General features: G+C 38.6%; 1 protein-coding gene across 21 annotated transcripts in view; it reads left to right on the top strand.

Moving 5' to 3' along the window:
- scrib (scribble planar cell polarity protein) overlaps positions 1–22,642 on the top strand; it is a 69,724-nt gene that overhangs the window by 7,194 nt on the left and 39,888 nt on the right. For all 21 annotated transcript variants that reach the window (XM_055020868.1, XM_055020886.1, XM_055020884.1 and 18 more), the window contains exons 2-6: positions 19,567–19,684; positions 20,780–20,858; positions 21,270–21,359; positions 21,981–22,037; positions 22,203–22,266. In XM_055020868.1, the coding sequence (XP_054876843.1) occupies positions 19,567–19,684; positions 20,780–20,858; positions 21,270–21,359; positions 21,981–22,037; positions 22,203–22,266 (408 nt within the window). The remainder of the gene's footprint in view (positions 1–19,566; positions 19,685–20,779; positions 20,859–21,269; positions 21,360–21,980; positions 22,038–22,202; positions 22,267–22,642) is intronic.

The following is a 22,642-nucleotide window of genomic DNA, read 5'->3' as shown; positions in this document are numbered from 1 at the left end:
CAAAAAAGACAACTTCTGTAATCAACCAAAAGGAAGCAGATTGAGAACTGAAAGGGCCACGATCGAGCTGCAGAGAGAGAGATCTGTTTCTTTTAGATTGGAGAGCACATTCAGCAGGTTTCTTTGTCTGAACTGATGACCAGCTGGTCTCACATCCTGCCAGCCCCCTCCTCCCTTTAACAGGAGGGACAGACGGACTGATAGGAGGTGTGTATGTGGATAGGAGATTTTATAACACCGAAGAGGTTTTGGAGAAAGATTTTCAATGCAAACTCTTGGATTAAAAAAAGTGATCGGGGTTCATTTATCCATAACGTTCTATTCCATTGGTCCATCCATGAACACTGGAGCTTAATCTGACAACAAATGACCAGTCGACACATGCAGAGTCAACTGGAGAGACATAATGCCAATATCTATACGAAGACATGAGTAATAATTTAGATAAACGCCGCAGAAAATGGCTAAATGTGTGATTACTGAACTGCGAATAGCCAATAGTCTACTGTTGTACTTTTTAAGAAAAGATGCGTATTTTGGAGATTAAACATTTTTGTCATTCTGCTTTTTGTAGAATAACACTACGAGTAAATAATGTAACTTTTTAGGCAGTTTTTGGTTGGCTGTTTGTTTGGATAGAGCCTGTATTCTACTGCTGAACAGAAAAACCATTTATTTGTTTCCAGTTGTAGGCTTAAAAGCGTTTCCTTATAGTAAGACTGATAGCTGGCATACGTTTTTGAGTTAGCACCTTTTGATATTCTTATAAAGAAAAAAAGCCATATTAGCGCTCTTTCTGCCAACTGACCATTAGTGTGCAGCAACAGATGGGAGAGGGGCAAAACTTAAATTGTTCCTACACGTTGTCTTGAAGCTCATTAACAGGATTTTAAAACATAAGAACAAGTTTCGAAACATGTCTGATCCTTAATATGATGTTCAGACTTCTACCAGTAGCAGGAAATGTTGTTTCTTGAGTGTAATAAAGATAAATCATATTTTTTTTCTTTTGCTGACCTGTGTAAACTTGTCACCTCCCTTCCTTGTGCACTCTGGCCTGAGACGAAACCCTCAAAGGTAAACACAGAGGCAAAGCTGTAGTGAATAATTGATGGCTGGCTTGGCGGTGGCAGCTGTTTGCAGTAAGGTTGAGTTTGTGGCTTCTGGATCACAGTGATAGGGTTAGAGATCTGTCTGCTAGAGTATAGCACATGACAGAAAATACTGAACAAGAGTCTTTCTTTTTCTTTTTGCTTCAGTATTTTATTTATTTTTTACTTTTCAATCATCACAGAAAATTTCAAGTGCAATCTTTGTGTAGTCATTTACTTTCAGAGTGAAAAAAACTCAAGCTTGACTATTTTTAGCCATTTAACAGTGAAGATGAATCATAAAAGTTAAAAGAAGCAATCTGAATGAAATCTGCTGTTCATGTAAGCCATGAGAAGAAAAGAAAGCAAAACTATGCAAATAACAGTTCTGCTGTTTTTTATTTTCTCAAATGCTGTTACTATATTATTTGTATTTTATTTCATTTTTTTTTTACAGAAATCAGAGTAATCTTAACCTCATGAAACATTTCTAAAGAATGGTAATACAAACTTCAAGAAACTTTATCTACAGAAACTGTATTTGCTCATTGGTTAACAAGGTAAATAATATCTTGTGAACAATTTTGTTTCATTTTGCCCAAGAAAAACCATAGTTTCTTTCTAACATTGATAAAGATGGAATTCTGGTGTTAATAAATATTCTTGCTGCTACTAATCTTGAAATGTGGAACAGCTGAATTCACCCAAATGTTTGTTTGGACGAAGCTGCTGTTCTGGACCTTTCAGTCCTTTTGAGGCTGATCCGTTTGGGGTGCTGGTGTCCCTGCGAAGGAATAGGTCATCCAGGATGGCTTATAAACTAACCACAAACAAATGCTGCCCTTTCATTGGAGGCCGCTATCACTCCGAAACCTGATAGCCTTCACATCCTCTGCCTAACTTTATGCAACAGCACCACTGATTTTTAGATGAGTCATATTCTGTCACCTGTAGCTCTTTTATCTCTGTCCAATTTGCGTTTTACAATTGAATCTAGTTGACTGATACGACCCATTTAACAGGTTGTAGTGAAACTTGTGGCTGATTCGCACAGTTCCCTCTTGATTTGCTCAGCAATGAACAATTGGGTGCTGTTCTGCTTTTTTAAAGTTGTTTTTTGAGAGAATCTTTACGTCTGAGCTGCTCTCATTGGCAGTTTTATGTCAGATCTTTTTTTGTGTGTGTATGTGTGTGGGCAGTTCATAAACTCTGTCACCACCTCAGTAGGGGCAAGCCTGATTTGTTGACGTCTGTGCATTTCTTGTTGATTGTTTCTGTCTGAGGGCAGGAAGCAGGAATCAAGCAAAGGGTAGAATGTCCTGCTATTTAGCTCAAAACCATATGTTCTAGAGCATTTTATGAACTCAATACCAAGATTATAAGGCTGCAACTAACAATTTTAAAAATGTATTAAATTAATGTGAATTTTGTCCATTTACATTAAAACATGCAAACGGACAAAATTGAATTCCAAGGTTTTCTCCAGAATATTTGCTAAACCCAGTGGTTAGGATTCTCAATAGTCATTCATCCAGCCGTTTGTCGTGTTTTTGAGTTAAACAATGCTTAAAGTTGACAAGAAATTTGAGATTGGAGGACACGTTTCTGAAAATCAACTATAAGCATCTTAAAAAATGCAAACATAAAAAAAAAAACTTCAATAAATAAGCAATGCTAAGCCTGGTGGGGGCACAAGTAAAGCCTGGTGGCCCACCAGGCTTATAATACACTGGGGGAAAGCCTGAATTTCTTTTTAGAAATAAGAAGATAAACATTTTATTGCCTAAAATGCAACAATATAGCAGTACTTTATTAAATTTGAACCAGGTCAAGTTTGGGGTAAAACATTTTGAGAAACTAAATTTAGACATTTATTGTACAATTAATTTTTTTTCTAACAAATTACCCTTTTTTAAATCTGTGAACTCTAGTTAATGATTAATCAATTACTAAATTAGTTGACCTTTATTTCAATATTTAATCCGATTAATTGTTTCAGCCCTACAAGCTTGATGGCACGCATTTGAGGAAAAAATACGAAAAGATGGCAGAAACTTATTTTTCTGCCATCTTGTAAGATGAGGAACTAAATTATTCAATTTCTTGTAAATAATATTATTACAAAATTCTAAAAGTTATGACAAGGAGCAGTGAAATAAACCTGCAGCTGTGTTAAATGTTGTGACATTTGCATTTTCTTGATCTGAGTCACCGTTTGTTTTATTCCGGGGAATTTCTCTCGCTAAACCGAACCAGATTTTTTTACTCTCTTCATTCCTGTGTGACACAGAAGAATAAGAAAATGCTTGTGTCCCATGGAAAATGAGGAAAAAGTAATTTTGACCATAATTCAACCTTAGAATGCTTGTGGCTATCTTGAAATGATCTTGTTTTTGAGAATGAACCTATCAGCAAGGCTGTCATTGACTCAGTAATCATTAACAACTTATCTAAATTATTCTGTTTTCTACTTAGCCTCATTATTGATTAAGCTATTGATTGGGATGTTTGCTATTTCCCATTGTCATTGAACAGGACGACAAGTGTGAGAAATGTTCCTCATAGTAACTTTGGAAAAATCTTTTTTAGGTGGAGTTAGTTGTTATTCCTTCAATGTTAAAGTGTAAACAAGTTGAAGTGCATCTCTAACCTAACAGATTTCCCTCTGTAAACTGTAAAAAGCTGTCTTAAGAGTACTTATTTATTTCTTGAATAAACGAAAAAGAGAGTTGCTACATCACTGAAGTTTTGCTGCATTAAAATCATCCAGGTATTGGGACAGAGAGAGTTTTATAAATAAAATGTGACCAAAAAGACTTGCTGCACTTTGCCTTTTAATCGTTTTTCACTTTTCCAGTCATGCACGATATAATGATTTTTCTGCAGGATCAAAATAAGGATGCCTTGGCCATTTAAGAGGGAAATAATATTGATTTGCTATTGTGTTAAATTGTTAAATACATGAGCCTTAAGAAGAAGCTTTATGTAATGCATCATTATGTCTGCACCTCATGTTAGCATAATGAGCATGTTTAGCATGCCTGCCACATTTTTCTTCCTTCAGTAACCACTTCCCCTCTGAGAAGTGTTATTCGAAGAGCGTTTCCAAACCAGGATCTCTGAGTTTCTATTTCAGTTGTAATCAGTTTTCTTATTACAATTCAGCACACAAAATGTAAAATATACCAATCAAACTTTGTAGAGATTTTGTCTGTTGTTGTGGAAGTATGAACAGTTTTTACTATGGTCATTTCCATGGAAATATTAAGAGTTTTGTGTGATTTGATGAGAGGGCTAATAATTCTGACTGTAACTGTACATATATCATAAATGTTTGTATGAGATTGATATTTCATCACAATATAATCATTAAAATATACACTTTTATTTGTGTTGCATTGATAACTGGCTAGAAAGTTCAGCCGTTATTTTTTAACAACCATATAAAACTATATGCTACTATACTGCAACCACAAACTGTACGCGTTCACGGTGTTAAACTCCAGAATGTTTGCTGATTTTTAATAATGCTGGGCATTTTGGACCACCCGTGTTTCTGCGTTGTGGTCATCCTTTTTGGACTCTGGTTTAACAATGAGTCACGGTCCTGGTTGGTTAATGTGTGTTTGAACAAACACAATATGGCACAGGCTGAATGTACGGGATGTGCCACATGACTAGTTTTAGGCATTTAATAGAGAGGTGCTGATGGGTGAATATTTGTGTCTGTGACAGTGATGTCAACTGAAAGCCCAGCAGGAAGCTTTGGAGATAACAAAGACACACACATGTTTGCCTCATGCTTATGCCAGCAATAATGAATAACAAATGTATTAGAAACAGTTTGGGCCATTCATTAATGCAGCAGTACATTGGCAGTCAGCCCCTGGGGGGGATGCATTTTTCGTCTCCAGTTCAGCCACCCTGGATGGTTTTTGTTTTTTATTTTCTTCCCTCCTTTATTGTGTTTTAGCTTCAGAATTTAATCCTTTTTGTGTCGTGTTGATGTAGTGACAACAGATCAGCCGTGTCTGATAACTGATTAAGTAAGTGTGGAGAGACAGGGCATTGTTTACTGTAAATGCTTGACTAATTTGACTCCAGGAATGGCTTTATTCCACAATGTAGCTCTTTGTTTTTGATTTTTCTATGCTTTCCTTTGTTCCAAGCCAGCTATCTAATGACATTTGGTCACTTTCGGAATTTTGTCAGGCTTGATAAATGCTCCAAAGGATTACAAAACATTTAGACATTTAATTTATATGCACAGATGTAATTTGAAGTGTGAATCTGTTAGGAGTATTTTGATGTTCATTGTGGAAATGGCTCAGCAGAACCGTGTTTCACTAGCAAACATTCCTAGGAAATGCAGGCATGTCTGGAATCCCCAGGATTTTGCCCTGCCCTCTGGATCTTGAACTCAACCCTCTTTTTCTCTCTCTCACACACACACAAACATATATTATGTCTTTCTAATTTGACAACAATTTTGCATCGACATTCATTCATTTTCAAAGCCCCACCCTGACCTTTACCTTAAACCTAACCATTATCAGTACAGGCCTAACCCTAATCTAAACTCAGTTCACACCATAATTCCGAACCCGAGAAGCACACTGCTACTTATGTGTCCCAGACTTCGGGCATACAAAACCCTGTTAGGAAAGCCCATCCAAAGGCAAATCCCATTAGAACCTTGTCCTGATTCCCGCAACTTCCCTCAGCTGAATTCTCTGGTTAATAAAGCTTAATTTTGGTCTTTTTGTGTTAACTAAGACTGTTCATTCAGATGGCTTTTAATTAAGCTAGCCTGTGTTCCTCTGGGGCCTGAAACACAAATTGAAATGTTGGAACAAGATTTTTTTTCTTAGCTGGTTTTTAGATGGGGGTTATAGTTGGATAAAGACCGAGATTGTTTTCACACCAGGACTGAATTATAGAGTCCAGATACGGCTCATTTGTTGAAAAATGTTGTGACTGACTGCACAGTAGGTTTGAGGGGTTAAAGAAACTATGCTGCTGTTTTTTGGCAATTTATTCAAACATACTTATAATTCTCTGTCTTTCACCTAATTATTAATCTTTCTCCTAATTTTTTCTGACCTGTCATTTTGCACGTAAAGGATTTTCATGGTGCAATTTATGCATCTTATGTAGATGCTCACATAAAACTTATTGGGGCTAATGAAGACATTTTAAGGGCATATTCACACAGGAAGTCTTGATTCTCAATTCAGATTTTTTTTATTTTTTAAAAATGTTTGCATTGTCATTTATGCTACTGAATAATGTGACCACAATCAGACTTTTGTGAACTTCTGTGACCTGCAGTCACAGAAGAACACAGCAGCAAACTGTTTACAGAAGTAATAATAATAATAATAATAATCAGTCTATGGATTAATTTTAAAGGTTTATTCAGTAATGGGTTTATTCAGTAATGGGAGCTGACAGTATTGTCACAAAATCATAGCATGAAGGAAGCTAATGAAAAGAAAGCACAACTAATAGGAACGGCTTTTTGTGGGACAATGACAGCAGTTTCTGCAGACAAATCTGTTTGGATGTGTAGTCAGAACTAGGAGTGATGGGATTGTGATGTGATGCTTTTCAGTGACCCAGACTTCTCGAATAAGTTCAAAATTATAATGATGTAGTACTATATATGGAAGTGGCAGAAATTTTATTTATTTAGGTTGAAAAGATTTGAAGTTGGCCTTTTAGACTTCTGTGAAAAAGTCAGATTTGGATTGCGTTTACCTGCTGTGTAAATGTCAGGACATTCTTTGGTTTATGGGTATATAGACTGAAAATGGTGTGAGTTTTTACCTTTGATGCATTTGATGAGCATAGGTGAAAAAAAAATTACACATTCTGCATTTGACATGCCATTTTGGAGAAAAACGTCTGATCCAAAACTCCTAGGAGTTAAAGTGAATACCGCCAAGTCTGACAAGAGTTGTGATGCAGGATCATTACGTAACTATCTAGTTTTAATAGAACCTGTTCTCTTAATTGTGTCAAGGTCAAGTACTGTCACATACTGATGAATTGTCTTGTTTTGTTGGGTTGAACTGTGCCTCTTTGTGCTTTTCCATGCCTTCACGGCACACCTGCAGAGGTGAAACCTTTCTGCCTGCTTCATCAGCTTGTCACTATGTGTATTTTCAGCTCTGAAGCAGGTTCCCTCTCCTTCAGGCTCACAGGGGAACGTTGCGGGCAGACTGTAGGGAATCAGCCCATGCTTGCCTGTTTACTTAGAGCTGGCATTGTGGTCGATCCTCCTGCTGATCCTCTCTGGAGTCATGTGGGAGGGAGTCGCAGCCACCTCTGTAATTATGTCGTCTCGGTGACATTTGAATTGGGCCTTGCTTGTAATCCCACGTAATAAAGTCGTTGTCTTTCACCTCTTATTGAAAATAGGTGTATCATCTAGGAAACTAATCTTTGGCCTAATATTGCAGTAAAAAGCAAATCATTAAGAAAGAAGAGAATTGCATTTGGAGAGCTGTATCAAGGCTTTCTTTTAATCTCATCATCAGCCTGGCGTCACCAGGGAGGTTTCTGTTGCCTCGGCTGCTGCGCTAAACTAACTCTGGTCTCCAAGGCGATGGATCTCCCAGGGCCGCCAGTCCGCCTGACGCGGGGGCACGTTCACGCTATGTTGTCAGGGAGAGGACACCGTGTGGGTTGGGGCTTTCCCGTCACTGCAGACCTTCTGTAGCGCTGTGCCCGTCGAGACCACTGCTGTTGAAAAATCTGCTTGCTGCAGAGCAACCTTGGCCTCAACTCGAGCCAAAGCTATCAAACGGAGACGAGGCAAGAGTGTAGCTCGTGTCAGAGTTGCACTTTGTCCTTGGACTTTGAAAGAGCTACAGCAGCAAGACATGGAAACTTTATAGCAACATAAAGTGGAGCAGTTATTTTTCCACTGGGGGCTGGATGGTAGGCCGATGAACTACATGAAGGTGCCTTTCTGCTACACTTTGAACCACTTTTCTGATTTTGCATAAGAACTTTCTGTGGTTTACTGCAGATTGAGAAACTGTTCTCAACCAGATATTTTGCTTGGTTTTGTTGATATGAGATGCACTGCGTGGACGTTTTATTTTTTAATCTATAAAACCACAGCTGCTACTTTCATTACATACAGGAGTAATCTACTCACTGATAAAACATTTACAAGCTGCCAGTATCACTCAATTAGAGACATTATTCAAGGAAGATGGAAACACAGCAATGGATTTGTGTTGGGCTAACCATGATGCAATATGCTGCATTTAATGCACTGAAAAAATGAAATACTCTCGTCTCATGCAGAACTATTTATACTCTGAGGTTTTTCGCATTTTATCACCTCAGTTGTTTATTGGCTTTTATGTGCTAACCCAACACGGTTTCATTTGACCTGCATTTTACCAAGATAAAAACAGTTACAGTAGGGTCCTGCTACATGTCAACAAAATGGGATACAACAAGACAATTTCAGCATTTGATATGTATGACTCTAGTAAAACAAATCACATGAAATGTCTATGACCAGAGGTTTCTGGCTCTCTTTTGACCCCTTTCTTTTATCTATAATTATTATTTAGCCAAAACACATGTAGGTTTAGCTTCACCCAGTTAAAATTCTGTACAAAAAATAATATTAAACAACTTTTGCTTAATTATGAACGGGCTAATCTAAAAAAAAAAAAAAGCTTACAACATATTGAAGATTTTCACATGTTACTGTTGGAAGCATTTTTGTAGCTTTTGATCCCTTCCTTCAAATGATTAAGGATTCATCAAATGAATGCCATGTTGTAATTTTACACAATAAAATGTTTGTCTTATTTAAAAAAGGAATTGAATTTGCATTTGAATGTATTTTTTTTAATATTGTATAAAATGGTTTAAGTGGTTAAATAAAAAATCTGCCAATTTGTTTGTCCAATTAGTCATCAAATTAATTCCGGAATAATCGCTAGTTGCAACCTTAAACTGTGTGCACTATGGGTTGTGGTGGTCATGTTGGTAGGACTCCAGTCTGAGTCAGACCAAGAGCTGGCAGGCTGGCAGCACATACCGGATCTGGTCCATCCAGGAAGGACCTCTGTGTCCTAAACAATAGGGACTTCTGGTTTTGTGTCGTATTTATAGGAACATGGTGGGTGCGTGTGATGAAGTCTGAGGGGAAGTGGGCAACTCTCTTTTGTAGTTTATCTCCTCCTGGGTTCATTCATTCCTGTTAGACTCAATTGCCGGCTTATATATGTCAGTTTTTATGTACTTTGCTTTCATAACTTTCTATCCTAATCGTGTAAAGTTTTAGTATGAGACGAGCAGTTTGCTTATTTCCTCTTGCACAAAGCTCTCTGTTTGAAGATGTTGCATTGTTGGTTCCTCTCTCTGATAGTAGAAGTGGGATGTTGTTCGTAAAGCCTGAGATTATAGTGTACATTTTATGCAGAGAGGAACTCCAGAGCAGGTGTATGAGCTTGGAGCAGACTTGGGTTTGAAGCTCTTAGCCTGAAGGCTGCTTTGAATGTGGTTTGGATTGCAAATCTGTGCAGTGACTCCGTGTGAATCAAGATGTGGTCATGGTGTCCCTGAACATGTGGTACAAGCTTTTCTATCGCTGTGACATAGCATAGATTACCCCACTGATGTAGCCACATGGGAAGGATTACTGTCTATTTTTGGGGCTGCAACTTCAGGAGTATCTTGGTTATCAAGATTGTACAATAGAAAAAATTGGCACATTCTATAGATTTCTCAATTAACCACTTAAGCCTTTTTTTGTGCAATATTAGAAGTACCTTAAAATATGAAAATAAATGGCTCAATTTCTTTTTAAAATTAGAAATTAATATTTTACTGACTAAAACTTAACTTGATTGGCTTCTTTATTGAATTTGAACTGGTGAAGCTAAAATTGCCACTTGAAGACTTTTGGGTAAAACATATTTACAGACAAAGGTGTTTTCATCTTGCATGCAAAATGTTTTGGCTTAATTACTGCACTGTATTTTAAGGTACCTCCAGTTAATGATTAATTAGCTGACAATTATTTCCGTAATCAGTTCATCGTGATTAATCCAATTAATTGTTTCAGTCGTACTATTTTTAAATGCTGACTGGGAATGTATGTCGCAAGAATTTTACATTTAGGTCTTAAAGTAAGTAATTGTGCAACCTGCAGCCTGATCCTCCTAATTACTCACACAACATCACCCTGCTCAGCAGATATATCCCATCTAGCTGTGATGTTTTTCCTGTAATTAGGTGTTGAAACTATTCTGTCCAGTTGTACTTTGTCAATCTCAAGTTGAGGAGCAGATATCAGCTTGTTTGTTTTACAGTGTGAACTAAAGCGAGCATCCAGCTGTCCAATAGGGATCTAAAGGCAGAACATTCCTGCCTAGATGAATGCTGGCAAATCCACAGAAACAGAAGAGCTCATGTCAACTCATGAAATGCTTTAGCACTAAGTCCAGCTTCAAGGAAACACTCGAGGTACTGTAGCCTCAGCAGGTACTGATGTTATGGCTTCACTATAGGGCTTTTCTCTTTGCCCGAGTATTTTTCCGTTTTCTTTCCACATGTCCTCCTGTTTACACAGGCTGATCTGTGGCACAGCAAGCATAAATACGCAAGTATGTTTGTGTACAGACATATATAAACTGTATACATGCACAGTGTTGACCCAGACCCCTTCTAACTGACTCTGACCTGACTCACCACATGAAGGAACACCAGGCAGCACATCTAGCATATGCTGCACGAGGAGCTGATTTAATAAGATAAACTGCAGGACTTCTTGCAGCTGTTAATGTTTTAGCATTTAGGCATTATTAGGGTACTTATTTGGGGGCTCAAGGATCTGATAACCTCTGTCCACTACTGAATCAAAAATAAGGGTGTGATCATATCAGCACTTTTTAGTCTGCTTTAATCAAACTCTGATTTGTTTACCGAGAAAGTCAAGCTCGTTTGGGGAGGTCTGAATTGAGCTCTGGTGCAGACCAAAAGAGTGAACTGTAGTCCTCCTAAAAACCTCGGTCTTGGTCGGTTGAAGTGAAATCTAATGCTGTTTGAATGCTATGTGAATGCCAAGCAGACCAGGGACCACTCCAAAAGCAGGAAGCAAAGTACAGCACAAGATATTCTGTGTAAATACAACTAAAACAAACATGCAGCTCTATTGGTATTCTTACGAAAGACAAGATAAATCCTACAAGCGCTAAAATCTGACACTACTCCCTTTTTGTTTACATTTTGTTAAAAAGGAACTTGCTCTAAGTGTCTTTTTCAGAGGTTTTCATGTCGTTCATGTCGAATAGATTTTAAATTTTTAAAAGGTAATAAATATGCAAATTCTCACAAATGAAGTTACCTACTATTAGCCACACAAAGTTTTCTATTCTACTGAGACAGTAGCAGAATAGGCTCAGAATAGAGATTGCACAGGTTTCTGTGTGCCTCAGGGTTTATTGTGAGAACAAAAACCGTTTTCTCTCGAAACTTCCACAGTTTGTTACGTGGAACTTGGAAATTCAGCTTTTCTCAGAAGAAATGAGGCACAACAGTTGTTGAAGCACAAGAAGTCTGTTACTTTCCTGAAAGCCCTCTTCCTTAGCAAGCATGTAAATAAATAGTGGAAACTTAACAACTCCCTTTTAGCAGGAAGTTACCTCCAGAACAACCTGTTTTGCCTGGTATGACTGGCCGTCCTGCTGTGACTGACCGTTGTAAAATTTTAGCAGACAGAGCAGATATACAGAATGAATACTGAATGCCAAGCGGGCCAAGGAAGCAAACACTACATGTAGTGTTTGGAAGCAGTGACTCTGTGGCTTTTTTGAAAAGAAAGACAAAGGCAAATACAAACAATTGACCAGATGAACCATTTATGGAGAAAAAACTGTGAGAAGATAAAGCTAATGGAAGCGATAAGAGAAGATATTGCATTCATATAGAGCAGTCAGAAAAAGTAGAAAAGTAAAATTAGTTTTTAGTGGGACCTCTAGAGAAAACGTAACACATTTCTATCAAAAAGTATAGTTTAAGCCTAGTCTTAAAAGTAGATAACTAGCTTGATAACTAGTGTATCTATTTTCACAAATTCTAGGAAGCACTGTGAAAACTACAGACTGAGAGCAAAAAGCTCCATTAGGAACATATGGAGCAACCAAATCTCATTTTATGTAGTTTGAACATTGAAGGATTTATATAGCCAAGAACTTCAAATTATATGTTAGTTTTTACAGAGAGCCAATGAAGAGCAGCTAAAATTTGAGGTAAAATATTGAACAGTGAAGTGAAACATCAATTGAATGATCCAGGAAGTTTAAACTAAACATGCAAAAAAAAAAAAAAACCCTTCTTTTACAGAGGAAAATAAACCACTACCCAATTGTTATTGTTGTTACTAATGAGCCTAAGCTGCAATCTCTCCTCACTTTTTTTTTCCTTTCATTTATTTCTTGGGCAAACCTTAAGCTGCTGACATCTGGTGGCACACTCGACTTTTTTCTGCTTGGCTGTTTGCACTTGCAGATCAAAGTCAACCTGGACAGGTGGAAGCGGTGTAGATGGGGGTTATTCTGTCAGTCACCACACCCGTCTCCCTGTGTGGCCTTTCCCAGACTTGGGAACTGAAAGTGGATGAGGCAGAAAAGGCTCAAAGGGCCTTCTAAGCTGACTGCAAACATGAAAACATATAAGCTATGTAATCGGTTTTTAAAATAGTATTAATTGGAGATGCAGAGACGTGATTATACATGCATGATCTGTTCCGAAGGGTTAAACCAGGGGTCTGCAAAATTCACAATACTAAAAGCCATATTTACCTTCAGTACAGCTAAGTAAGACTAGTTTAGAGCTCCAAATGTTAGAAGACCTTTTAAAAAACAGACAACATAAAGTTTTTGATAAATGTTTACTTCAGGAAATTTGTCATTTTAAATCCCTTTTGTTTCTTTTTCTGCATTTTTTATAAAATCAAAAAACTTTTGCAGAAAAGAGTGTTTCCTTCTGTGGAATTTTGAAATTGACGGAAAATAAAAAATACATAGTTTCCAACTTGATGACAAAAAAAAGATATAAAACAATACCACTGGCATTTTTAGTGTGATTCTGTCATGAAGTATCAATTTAGTACATGAACAAGAACAACTTAAAGCATGAAATGTTATTAAATTTATATTTTAAACAGTAGTGGAAGGTCCAAAAAGTCACTTGTGGCTCTAGAGTAAAAATTGTTAATGAATCTTAAATCAGTTGTATCATTTTAAAGAAATTACATGATGCACCATCAGTTTAGCAAAGTAGCACACACGTGTTTTTGTTTGATTTCTTTGATTTTACGCGAATGAGTTCACCTGAACAGAGAGAAGCAAAAAGGAATAACTGGGGGGCGGAGAGAGCGGAGGTTTACTGTTGTGAGTAGGTGGCTGGGTTTGTATCGTTGCCTGATATGAGTGGGTTTTCTGGTGAAGCTCGTGGCAGCGGTTTGCTCATAACTCGTATTGCATCGTATTGCTCAAGGAGTTTGTTGGTTGTTTGGATAAGTTTTTTTCTTTTCTCTTTTTTTCTTGAGTGCCTGTCCTCATTAGTGGTGCAGAGTCCAGTGGAAATTCTCAGTTTCTCCTCCACTTTTCATTAATAATCCAGTCACTCCCTTTTCTTGCAGCTCTCTCTTCTTTGCTCCACACCCACACATCGCAGCTCTTCTTATTCATTCTTGCCTTTTGTTAACGCGCACCACTTTCCTCTTTCAACTCATCGTGCTTTCATTTCCAGCCCCTCTGTGTCCTCTCTGTGGTGCCCTTTTGGACAATGGACTGGTCCGCTGCAGGAGGAGCTGGAGTGACTGACAGCCCTGTATGGGACTGGCTGCTTAGCCTTTGTCCTGCTTACAAGAAAATTGGAGGGAACTCAGAGAGGTGGAGCCATAGAAAGGGTATCAGTAAGGGTGGAATGTATGTATAGAAGTTGTAGGAACTTCTTTTGAGATTATGATTTGCCCAAGAAGCATTAAATAATTTTTCATGACGATATTGATTACCCATCTTAAAATTTGACTATATAACTTTATAAAATGGATAGAGCTTTTTATAAGCATAGATACCAACTGCTGTGGTCACTCATGCATGGAGCTTCAACCACAACAAGGTTTCTTGATATCTGTAGAGAACAATCTGCACTAATGAGTCCTACTTTCTTAGACAACCAAATCCTCCCACACACTGAGTCCCCAGCAATACAAAAGCGTGAGCTTCTCTCTCCCCTGCCCCCATTAAGCCCCTCACCCCAGAGGTGGTGGACATGCTGCAGTGTGACGTTTCCATGCATTGTGAAGGAACGATTGAAAGAGTTGAGGAATGAAGGACGGTCCTGAAGAGGATAGTTTAAATTGGAATTTGTGTATTACCATACTAAAAGGGATTTTTGTCAAATATACTTTGCTTTTCTGCAAAACAATGATCGGTTGTAGTTTTGTTACCTGGCTTTGCTTGATGTAAAGCTTTTATCTCGTTATATACCCATTGTGTGTGGTTGGGCTGCTGTAAGTAGGACCTGTTCCATCTCTAGTCAGATGGCATAATTGTAGGGAAATTAGAAGCTAAGTGGAATCACTTGACTGGAACACTGCAGCCTCTGTGAATATCTGTCTTAATCTCACTGCACCGAGTCACTCAGGAGATTCAGGTTACTCACAAGCATCAGCAAAAACACACACTTTGCCTTGTGAAGACTCAGAACTAGAAAATTTATTAAGTTGTTACCTACTTAATGAAAAGTTGTTGACATAGCCAATAGGACTGCACAATATTCGTGAGATGGAGATACTCCTTCTGTTTTTTTTGTTTTTTTAGGTAGACATTGGCTTCTGCAGTAGTGTTAATGTCTAGTTCACACAGGGAGATAATTATGCTTTCCTTTTTTCCCTTTTTTTAGTCCAGATTTCCCCCTTCTGACAATCTTGAGGATAATGATCATTAAAATCTTAAGATCATTTTAAAATATATTCCCGCTGTGTGTGTTGTGCTAAGAGTGATCTGAGCTGCCCAAACGGACGTTGGGGCCACTCCGATGTTGTTGGATTGTTTTATCCCAATATTGCGGTGTCTCAGAAGGGGACAAAATTGATAGAAAAACCTTATGTGCACTAAGCACATAAGATAAAAACATTTTTTAAAAACTTAAATAAATAAGCAATGCTTAGTCTGATAGGGGCACAAGTAAAGCCTGGTGGCCTGGCAGGATTGTAATACACTGGGGGAAACCTTGGTCTTTGTGTTGTTTTTATCTGTTAAACATAATCCAGAGACATTGGCTGAGCGGGTGATGTTACACTGAGGGCAGGTCACGCTGGAGGAATGTTACTGCAAAATGTGCCTGCGTCTAGTCACGCTTTAATTGGCTTCTCTGAAGCTATTGCAGGTCCACTAACACTCACATACCACCTAATGAATTTACAGACTCTCCTAATGCACATAAAAGTTCTCGTAAACACTCCTACACAAACACCATCGCTCATAAATGCATAAGTATGTACATTAAACCTTGCACTGTATCCCTGAGGCGCACACATTCCTACTACTGTAACCTGAGTTACGGAGAGACACAAACCAAAGCAACACTGATAAACAGCAATATGTTCTGACTAAAACACCTACACAACAGGATCTTCTCTGTGATGACTGTAAAGCGCACACATGCGTGCACACACACACACACACAGATTAACATCTGAGTGTAATCCAAGCGGAGCAGCTGATAATACAAAGCTGCAGTGAAGCTTGGATCCCAGCTGATTCGCTGCTCTCTTCCTCAGGTTGACCAGCCTGCACTTTATCATGTAATAATGAGGGATTTTCTCAAAGCAGAACCCATCTAATCCAGCAAAACTCATTCAGCGTCACCAAGAGCGGCTTGACGCTGCATCTGTGCAGCTGTCAGCATATAGAGCATCTCTCTCCATGTGGAAGATAGTTTTATGTTCACCTTGTTAGTCAGTGAAATTTAAAAGCAAGCGTGTCCAGAAATAGATATAACTTCTTGTTCAAATGTATTACATACATTGTCCTCTTTATTATAAACCAGTCTGACCACAGAAAAGAACATAATGGCTTATCTTTCATTGACCAGTATGTCCCAAAACATCCCACACATGCTTTCTGTCATAGCCCACATTCTTCAGGCAGATGCCAAACAGAGGAATCATTTTTTAAGTGCAGTACAGAGACATCACACTGCCCTCTGCTGACATGCATTATTTACCCACCTTCCCTTTTAGAGGAAAGCCTCCTCCTCTTCTTCCTCTCCCTTACTCCTACAGATAATGTTTTAGGTGTGTTCTTGCTGGAAAGATGTGAATAAAGCCTTGACCTTCCTGACTCTGCGAATGGTCACCTTATGGTTCAGCGAAGGCCGACTGAACACAGCATTCACAAATGTATTGGTATACTAAATCCCAATGTTCCCACTGACCCACGCAGCACTGCTAGTCATCTACAGACTGTTTTGAGGAGCGAGATATTCAAGGGTCAATCGTGCTTTTCTGCATGTCCTCCACTCAACCCATTATTTAAGATGGCACTAAGAAGTGAATGTACGCCTTTGTGAGCGCAACAATTACTTGTTTTCCGGCATAATTGCATTACGTAGTAGTTTTCAGCTCCATCAGTTTATAAACGCTTGACAATATCGAGCGGAGAGGAACGCGCAGATGGAAAAAAGCTTTTAGAAGAGGCGGTGGAACTGGGAACCTGTTTCGCTTTGGAAGCTGCAGGCCGAACGAACACCAGTATAGATATGGTTTTATTTTATTTTAATTCCTACAAAACCCAGAAAATGTTTTGTCACTGTATGTTGGCCGCTTTGCTCTAAGCTCCTGTTTTTTGGTCTTGACACAAGACTTTAATTAATTGGGTTAATTGTCATGAATTGATTATTGAAATAATTGTTGGCTAATTTAGTTATAGATTAACTGGATTTCATAGACTTAAACAAGGCAAATTGATAAAATATATTCACAAGAGCAATTAAGCCAAAACTGTACAAAAAAGAAATGTTGCCTATAAGATTACAAAAAAAAGTCTTTGTCAGAAAATATATCCTAGTACCCAGATCTCAAGTGGCGTAGTTTTAGCTTCACCTAGTTCAAATTTTTGTAAAAAAATTAAAATAAATAAAAAACTTAAACATCTCTTGCTATATAGTTATTAATTATTAATCCAAAAATACTAGTCATGCATTCCAATTTATCCAAATTATTAACTATTGCATTTAAGTTCAGTTTAAGCTTTTTAAGCTTAGTGTCTAAGGCAGGGGTCCCCACAGTTGGTCCTCGAGGGCCGGCATCCTGCATGTTTTAGTTCTCTCCCTGATTTAACGCACCTGGATCAAATGATGGCTCATAAGAAGAACATTGACATTCTCAAAAGTAATACCACCAAGGAGAGAACTAAAGCTTCCAGGATGCCGGCCCTTGAGGACCGACTTTGGGGATCCCTGGAAGGAATCGCAAGACTTGGACTTGCAGCATTCACTCCTCCTGGATGAGCGTGTATTATTGTGGTGTTGACTTCACAGCAATCCCTCATTCCAAGCATGCATGTAGTGACAATGGGGAGAAAAAAAAAACTCCCCAGAAAAATCTGGCATTACCAGAACTCGGTTCAGTGTGAACAACCGACTATCTTAATCGTGGGTGTTTGAAAAGACAGAGCCATACACTAAGTAAAATAACAAAAGCTCTGATGTAGGAATAATTGTTTTGATTTTTTTCTGTCATATGCATACCCTTGGAACTGAGAGATGGCGTCAGAAAGGACAGAAACTGTTGGTAAAGTGTGAATGTTGAAGTTCTGACCTACCCTGAACCTATTCAATTAGATCCAAATAAAACACTCACGACCTGTGAAGAACAGGAAATGTCAGTCATCACAGCACAGAGTGGATGTGAACTGCTCTGATCTCTTTTCTCTGGAGCTCTCTCCACCATGTTGCACTTTGTGTGTACATGTATATTTGATCCTTTCTTCCCAGTTAGAACTTTTAACATGTCCTTGGAGAATAGGTGGTGTTATCTGATATACTGCATGTTTATGCAACAGTTGGGTTACACGAGCGTAGCGGCTCGCTGTTTTTAAACCTAATCCAGGCGGAGGAGGGAGAGCTTTGACATTATCTGGATTTTTTTCAGTTTAGTAAATTAAACTGTGTGTGTGTGACAGACACACACACACGGTTGTTTTCCAGTTGAAAAATTCAGATGATGGCCTGAGGTTTAATTTAAATTAAGGTTTAGGCTCCAAGCCTGCAGACAGAAAGCATTCCTGAATGAGTTTGATTCAGGTTCCCCATTCCAGAAATGTTCCCAGGAGTTTTTCTTCATTATATGTGAAGTCCGGGTTGTGATAGCGCAGACAATAGTGCCTCTGTGGGCAACATAACGGGTGGTAAATAAAAGCATAGTTTCAGCATGTTTCTCCAGTCTTGTCTGTCCATCTGAGCAGCACAGACACACACTTCTGCTGGTGGAGGAATGTAGCTGAGCTCTGGCCACTCCAACAAACGTGCTCTTGTGAAAGCACTTGGCAGAACTGCAGCCAGAGCGCACTCCTACCGAAAGCCACTTTGTTTGGCAGCCCTCACTATGGTGAAAAGGATATTTTCTGATATATATTTTTTTATCCCAAATATGTGAATGGAATGTTTTCAGAACCACTTCAGGAGTCGGTCACTGGACATACAAGACTTGTAAAAAGATCAGTTGTGTTTAAAAAAAACATAATTTATCAGAGTGAATAATTTGCACAGATTGGTTTACTGTATTGCTTGCTTTTCATTGATCTGGAAAAGTATGAAAAACATGCTGTGTGGAAAGATATCCGTTCCCTAATCATTCTCCAAAACTTCTGTCTGTCATTCATTCATCAAAACAATTTATCCATCTGTCCGTACGTCCAACCACTGGTCAGTTTTTCATCCGTCCACCATTCCGCTCATCTGTCTGTCATTCCATTAATCTGTTGCAACATTAACACATTCATTTGCCTTTTTACCTATGCGTTTATTCATCCATCCACCTTTCCATTTCTCCATCCGTTCATTTCATCCATCTACAATTGATAGATTTCTGTCATATTTAAACTTGAACATTTGTCCAATAAGGAATAAGGGATCCAGGGATTAAATCTGGAAAAGTATTTAATTGTGAATAGTGTGCAGAACATAGATATTTTTCATCTTCACGGCTTTGGGAATGAACTTTGAAAATAGAACTTTGTTTTTGGGATATTTAGATTTTCTGGAATATTTAATTTCAGAATCAAATTCCTCCCTAGTGGTGCTTGATCAAAGCATCCTGTCAGAATCAGGTGATGTTAAAGTAGAAAAAAAAGTAGAAGAAGAGAAAGAGAAACGCAGAGCCCAAGGAAGTTGTTTTTACTAAACAATGTATCATGTGTCTCCACAGCCTTTCTTCAGACTATTAAACTTACGGAAGCTCGGCTTGAGTGACAATGTGATCCAGAGACTCCCTCCTGAGGTGGCCAACTTCATGCAGCTGGTGGAACTGGACATCTCCAGAAACGGTACATAAATACTCTGTGAAACCAAATGTAGAATCAAAAGATTGTCATAGTTGCTTTTTGAATTTCTAATCCTGTAAATGTGCATAGAATGCAGAAATGAAACCAAAAGTCAACACTGACTCCTCCCTTTCCATGCCAGGTGAAATATTTCAAACATGCCTGATTGTTCCTGTGTTGTACACAGACACTGTGCCCTGTCTGTCCTTGCAAGCAGAACATCTATTAAACCACATGCTGCTGTGAGAGCAGAGCGCCTTGGCCTGGAAGAGACTTTCCCATCTGTCTGCCTCTGTGCCTCCTACCTCAAACTACAGCTCAGCTCTGAGCGGGGCCGCTTCTCTCTGTAGGGATTTATTAAGATGCACTTGCAACATCCAGAGCTGAAAGATCACATTTCAAGACTTGGCAGGGAAGTCACTTAAAGATTTATTGCAGCGCAACTGTTTAACTAGATCCAGGCACCCACCTGGCCCACTAACAATCATTTCTACTTTTAGAAGCCAGAAATTCAAGTTTTGAAGGACTTTCAAGGAAGAGAATGTGTAATAGTTCCTTAAATGAGAACCCTGGTTAGCACAACCCTTAATAATAGAAATACTTGCTTGTCTTTTGCATATGTTCATTTTAATTGATGAAGTTCACTATGAATGGGAAACGGTTATTTAGCAGAGAACTTTTTCCATCTAAATCAAAGTAATTAGCGATGCTGAAAATATTTTGGCACGTTACTTGATGGTGCATGGTCATAGTGACCTTTTCCTAGCATCCAAGCAGGAGTGTGCACAGATATTTTAAGGGGCAGGTGCTTAAGACACATGGACCCCACCGCTGCCTTTGTAGTGAGATTTATTGCAGCCACTGCTTCAGTCGGGCAAACTTACAAAAATGTGGGGCAGCAGTGATACAGGCTTTAAGATCCAGAAACGCTTCCTTGAGCCACTAAAAAACAAAAAAAATCAGGGCTACACATTTTTTGTCAAGAGGAAAAAGAGCAGGTGCTTTAGCACCACCTAGTGTTGATCCATGCACATCCCTGCATTAAGGTACGATTAAAGCTAACGTGATAAATTATTACCTCGTCTGACCCATTTGCAGAAATCCCAGAGATCCCTGAGAGCATCAAGTTCTGCCGGGCCTTGGAGATCGCAGACTTCAGTGGAAACCCGCTCGCCAGGTAAATCCCTGCATTACTTTAAGTCGATATCGAATTAGGTTTAATACTAGTTGAACAATGGGTTTCATATTTTAGATTGTTTGTGTTTGGCTTGTATGTCCATAAAAAGTATGTTAGGCTTAGTTTGTTCCAAGAAAAGATTACATGAAACAAAGTTTGAGTAGATTACAGTTGATATCGCAACGCTGCTTGGATTTGTATCGGTTTCACAATAATCCACATAAGAAGCCAGTTCAATCCCCTCATTCATTTTGTGCAACTCTTCTATGTTGCAATCTCCAAGTTTTACTTTTTTCACAAGAACAGTTGAACCTCTGAATATCTAAGTAGAAACTCTTAAATAGTTAATGCAGAGTACAAGAGCATTGTGAGAATCTCTCACCGTTTCTTCCTCCCGGCTTTTTGCCACAGATTGCCGGATGGCTTCACTCAGCTGCGAGCGCTGGCTCACCTTTCCCTCAACGATGTGACATTACAGACGTTACCCAGCGACATTGGAAAGTATGTATCACAGAAACGTATTGCTATTTGTTTTTATATTACGAATAGTCCAATTAAATATTTTATGTGAATTATTTTTTTGTGGGTTTTTGAATGTCACGGATTATCGAAAATAAATGGTTTGCTATCGTCAACTGCTGTTTATAGGGCCTTACAAAATTTTTAACTTACAACTATTCAGTTGAACAATTTCTATGGCAAGAGCCTATAGAAATTGGCTCGTAATTGTGATTAAAAAAAAAAAATTTAGGAAAAGATGCCAGTTTTTAACATTTTGTCGCACATTTGTGTTGTTCTCATCTCAGTAAAGACTTTCTGGAACCACCTTTCCCTGCAGATACAGTTGCAACTCTGCATTGGTCAGATTAAAGTTTGTTGATTGTGATGTGACAAAATGTTAGAAAAATCAAGAAGTGTGACTATGATTGCAAAGCCTTTGGTAGAAAGATGTGAAGCTGCTCAATTAAAGCCACTCAGACGATTCACCTGCTGAGAGACGGTGCAGATGGACGAGCCCCTCACCGTGCCAGGCAGCCCTGGTGATCAGACCTGCCATCTGACTAACCAACATCTCTTCCTTTTCCTCCCCCTCCCTTCTCTCCTCTCTCTCCTGTTTAAAAGTCTGGCCAACTTGGTGACGCTCGAGCTCAGGGAGAACCGGTTGAAGTCTCTACCTACGTAAGTGGCATTTTTAGGAATTCAAAAACATTCAAGATGAATATTTTTACAAAGCTACACAGCAGCCTTCGGTTGCATTCTGTAATGAACGGTATGTGAGGGTGGACTCTTTGTTCCTCTCAGTAGATATTCGAGTGACGTAACTTCTTCTGCTCTTTCTCACAGGTCACTCTCTTTCCTGGTGAAACTGGAACAGCTGGACCTTGGCAGCAATGAACTGGAAGTTTTGGTTGGTTAACATCTCTGCTTCTCTAGATAATTTTCTCATTTAATTCCCGAGTGACCTTCATTCTTTTTGAAATAATTATGATCTAAAACACGTTTACCTAGGCAAACACAGCTTAAAGAGGCACTTTTAGCACAGGAACTCCCACCTGTCTCAACAGGACAGGGTAAACATGACACAGGGCGGACACTGAGCAAACGATGACTTCATTTCACTGAGAAATGCGTGCGTAATTTTGAGCTTGAAATGATGCATCCGTTATGGTTTTACTTTTGTTGTGAGTTAATAAAAAAACAAACTTCATATAACTTTTACAAATAAGAATTTGATTCACATGCTTCTTTTCATAACAGGAATTCTCTATAGTTTAGATTATACA

Source organism: Poeciliopsis prolifica, unplaced genomic scaffold, assembly GCF_027474105.1.
Source record: "Poeciliopsis prolifica strain line A6 unplaced genomic scaffold, Auburn_PproV2 SCAFFOLD072, whole genome shotgun sequence".
Classification (NCBI taxonomy): Eukaryota; Metazoa; Chordata; class Actinopteri; order Cyprinodontiformes; family Poeciliidae; genus Poeciliopsis; species Poeciliopsis prolifica.
This window is presented reverse-complemented; position numbering and strand designations above follow the sequence as displayed.